General features: G+C 45.0%; 1 protein-coding gene across 1 annotated transcript in view; it reads left to right on the top strand.

The window, feature by feature from the left end:
• Positions 1-2,886, top strand: part of LOC101849199 (histone-lysine N-methyltransferase 2D) — a gene marked incomplete in the record, with an annotated part of 31,558 nt that extends 28,672 nt beyond the window's left edge. The window contains 1 exon segment of the mRNA XM_005096173.3: positions 355-2,886. Coding sequence (XP_005096230.2) covers positions 355-510 — 156 coding nt within the window.
• Between the last annotated feature and the right edge of the window lie 496 nt (positions 2,887-3,382).

Below are 3,382 nucleotides of genomic sequence, written 5' to 3' on the forward strand. Positions count from 1 at the left end.
AATAATAATAATAATAATGATAATGATAATGATATTGATAATTATAACAGTACTGACATTATATAGCGCATATCTATCTATGCTCCTTAGCATGCCCTTTGCGCTTTACAATTTGCACTACTTCAGAGCACTCAAACATTTTCAGCTTCTTGACCTTCATCTCAATCTCTCTCTCTCTCTCTCTCTCTCTCTCTCTCTCTCTCTCTCTCTGTCTCCCTCTCCCTCCCTTTCTCTCTTACACGCACACACACACACAAAAAACAACAACAAAACAACAAACCAATATCTAAACACTCAGATCATCAAAGATCTCCTCATTTCATTCAGTCTCTTTCATTTCCCTTTCCCTTCCAGTCATTTGACAGCAACAGCTGTCTGAAGATCGCGGCCAACCTCAAGCGGAAGTTGGACGCTGCGGGCCAACAACGCTTGCAGAACGCTCTGAAACCGCCGACGCACAGAGGTCAGTCGTCTCCCTTCAGCACGCCATCGCCCCCACAGTCTTCGTGAAGGGGGCCTCGCTTCATGTGTCGACGCAAGATGGAAGGAAAGTCACACGCTGACGGAAGGGAAGAAGGGACAGAAAAGAAGGAGTGAGTGACAGAAGAGAAGTGACGGAAGAGAAGGAGTGAGTGACAGAAGGGATGGTGTGATGGAAGGAAAGAAGTCCGGAAGAGAAGGAGTGAGGGACAGAAAAGATGGTGTGACGGAAGAGATGAAGTGGCAGAAGGAAAGAAGTGAGAGAAGGTAGTAGAGATGATATAGGAGAAGGAGTGAGTGATAGAAAGCAAAAGAAGTGACAGATGGATGGTAACTTTCGTCCCCTAGTGTGCGCCTGTTGTTCACACACAGATTTGACGGGCGGCTACGTCCGATGTACAGAATCCACCGTTCTTGATGATTTCCTAGCTTTGTTATAGTTTTGCATATCTTTGTGTGGGGAGCATCGTGGACTGACTGTATGAAGGAAGCTAGTGCATATAGCCATATATATGTCTATTTAAATAGACGTATATATTATGATGTTTAGACGTGCTTGCGTTTGAACGTTTAGCTGAAGTTGTGTTCTGCGTAGTTGATTTTCTCTGTGTGGAATCGTAACGTTTGAACGATGGCGTCACGGTCGAGTGTCGTTGCTGGAGGAAGGTTCTGGCTACGGCGGGTAGTTACGTAGCCATGCTGTAGGGGCAGAAGTGTGTGGTTTTGACTCGTCAAAGGGATGGAACTCTACCGAAAAGGGGTCTCGTCTGCCTCAAGGATTTCCTGTTGGGGTGAGAGAGCGGTGGACTATGCTCTTTCGAAAGTTTGTTGACCCTCCCGCCATAGTGGAAACGGATGTTCTTCGAAGACTGTTTATAGTGCCTGACTGTTGAAGAAGTGAAGAAATCGTTGCCCTCCCACAAACACCCCCCCCCCGCACACACACACACACGCATTTGCACTCCCCCTCCCCCCTCTGGACCCTTATCCCGATTTGTGGGTTTGGAAGACCGTACAGTCCTGGAAGTTTCAGAAGTCTCGACAAGGTACGAGATAAGACAAGGTACGAGATAAGACAAGGTACGAGATAACTCGTTGAGATGCGAAATATTTGTTTCACTTTTTTTTTTTCGCGATGCGTTTGTTCCATGTTGTTGTTTCTCAATGTTGATTTATCTCATGACCGCTTACAAGTGAATGTGTGTGTTTGCCTGTGTGTGTGTGTTTGTCTGCATGTGTGTGGTGCAACATATGTTGACATGTGATGTGTTGGTATCAAGGGTCCATTATGTGAAACTGTATACAATTTTACCCCAACAACAATATCTCTGTTTTTGTTTTCTGCATTCTTTATTCCATCGTCTTCTGTAACCATACATTGTGGTTTTTACATGTACGTTAAATCGCAAGCGTCCACTTTTACGCTGTAAAAATAGATGAGTAAGTTGTGGAGGTATTGTGGAATTAAGACGATTTAGTCTATTGTAATTGAAATCAAATGAGTTTTTACCCCCCTTTGATTGCTGTGAAAGTTTGTTCAAGAGGCGTGGCCTTTGATTTTAACATGTCTCCAAGAGGATGGTGCCAGGGTTGGTGAAGAGCTCTGAAGACTCTTCAAACTACCAAAGTTTTAAGAAGAAAAAAAAGCACCCCGTTGGGGATTCAAACCAGAGCCATCCACACCGAAGCTCAGTGTAGTAGTACCATCTGAGTTAAGGGTGGAGGTCTCTTTGTTTTTATAACATGCGCATGTGAGTTGTGACCTGACAAACTTTTAACACTTTGCGGGCACTTGGTGCGGTGAAAATGATCTGTTCTGGTAAGTGGGCGCAGTTCTGCGCCAGGCCAGGCCCGTGAAGTCCGTTGCTGTCGCTCTCAAGGCAGGGTGACCTGATCGGGTATTTTGTACTGCTGGCTGTGTGACTGCAAAGTGTTAAGTATGATGAGTGCCATCATTGTTTTATTGTTTTCTGCCATGTATGTATGTAGTACAGTCGAAATTGTTCAAGACAGTCTCCCTTTGTGGATGAGGAAAGTGGTCGTCTTAGACAGGGAGATGTCTTAGACAGGGAGATGTCTTAGACAGGGAGATGTCTTAGACAGGGGGATGTCTTAGACAGGGGGATGTCTTAGACTGGGGGATGTCTTAGACAGGGAGATGTCTTGGGCAGGGAGATGTCTTAGACTGGGGGATGTCTTAGACAGGGAGATGTCTTGGGCAGGGAGATGTCTTAGACAGGGAGATGTCTTGGGCAGTGACTTCATAATAAGGAACTGTTCACAAATAACGTCAGCTCAGAGGGGGGATCAGTGAAAAGTTGAAATGGGGAGGGGGGGGTGGGTGTCCGTACAAAGTTGCCATCATCCATGATGCTGTAAAATGTTGGGGAAAGAAGAAAAGGAAAGGAAGAAAAAAATATTATAGACCACATTTTCTTGGCCTAAAATTAACACAGTTAAATTGGACCGTATTGTTATTTTTGGGTTTTTTTTGCCTAAGAACTAAAATTAACAGTTATTTCCCCATAGCACAGACTGCTAGAAGCTAGAGATACATGATATTCATTTTGGTTGATGTCAGCTAGGGTGGGGGATCCTGTGAAAGATGACAGAAGATGACAAGGGTGGAAGGGGGTGGTTATTTTTGGCCAAATTTTTGCTGACGTCTTTTGCGAACGGCCAGTTGGAGGTGGTCGTTTGTACAGGTGATTGTGTTGGAAAGAGGGATGTTTTGGGCAGGTGAGTCTTGGACAGAGGGATGTCCTGGGCAAGTGATTGTCTTGGACAGGTGGCCGTTCAAGCAGGTTTGACTGTATATATGCACGTGAGGTTGTTTTATTGTTGAGCTGTTGAGTTTCTACGAGTTGGCTGAGAGTGAAGAGAAGCAGGCTGTATGAGTTGC

The sequence above is a fragment of the Aplysia californica genome, unplaced genomic scaffold (assembly GCF_000002075.1).
Source record: "Aplysia californica isolate F4 #8 unplaced genomic scaffold, AplCal3.0 scaffold00122, whole genome shotgun sequence".
NCBI classification, from domain to species: Eukaryota; Metazoa; Mollusca; class Gastropoda; order Aplysiida; family Aplysiidae; genus Aplysia; species Aplysia californica.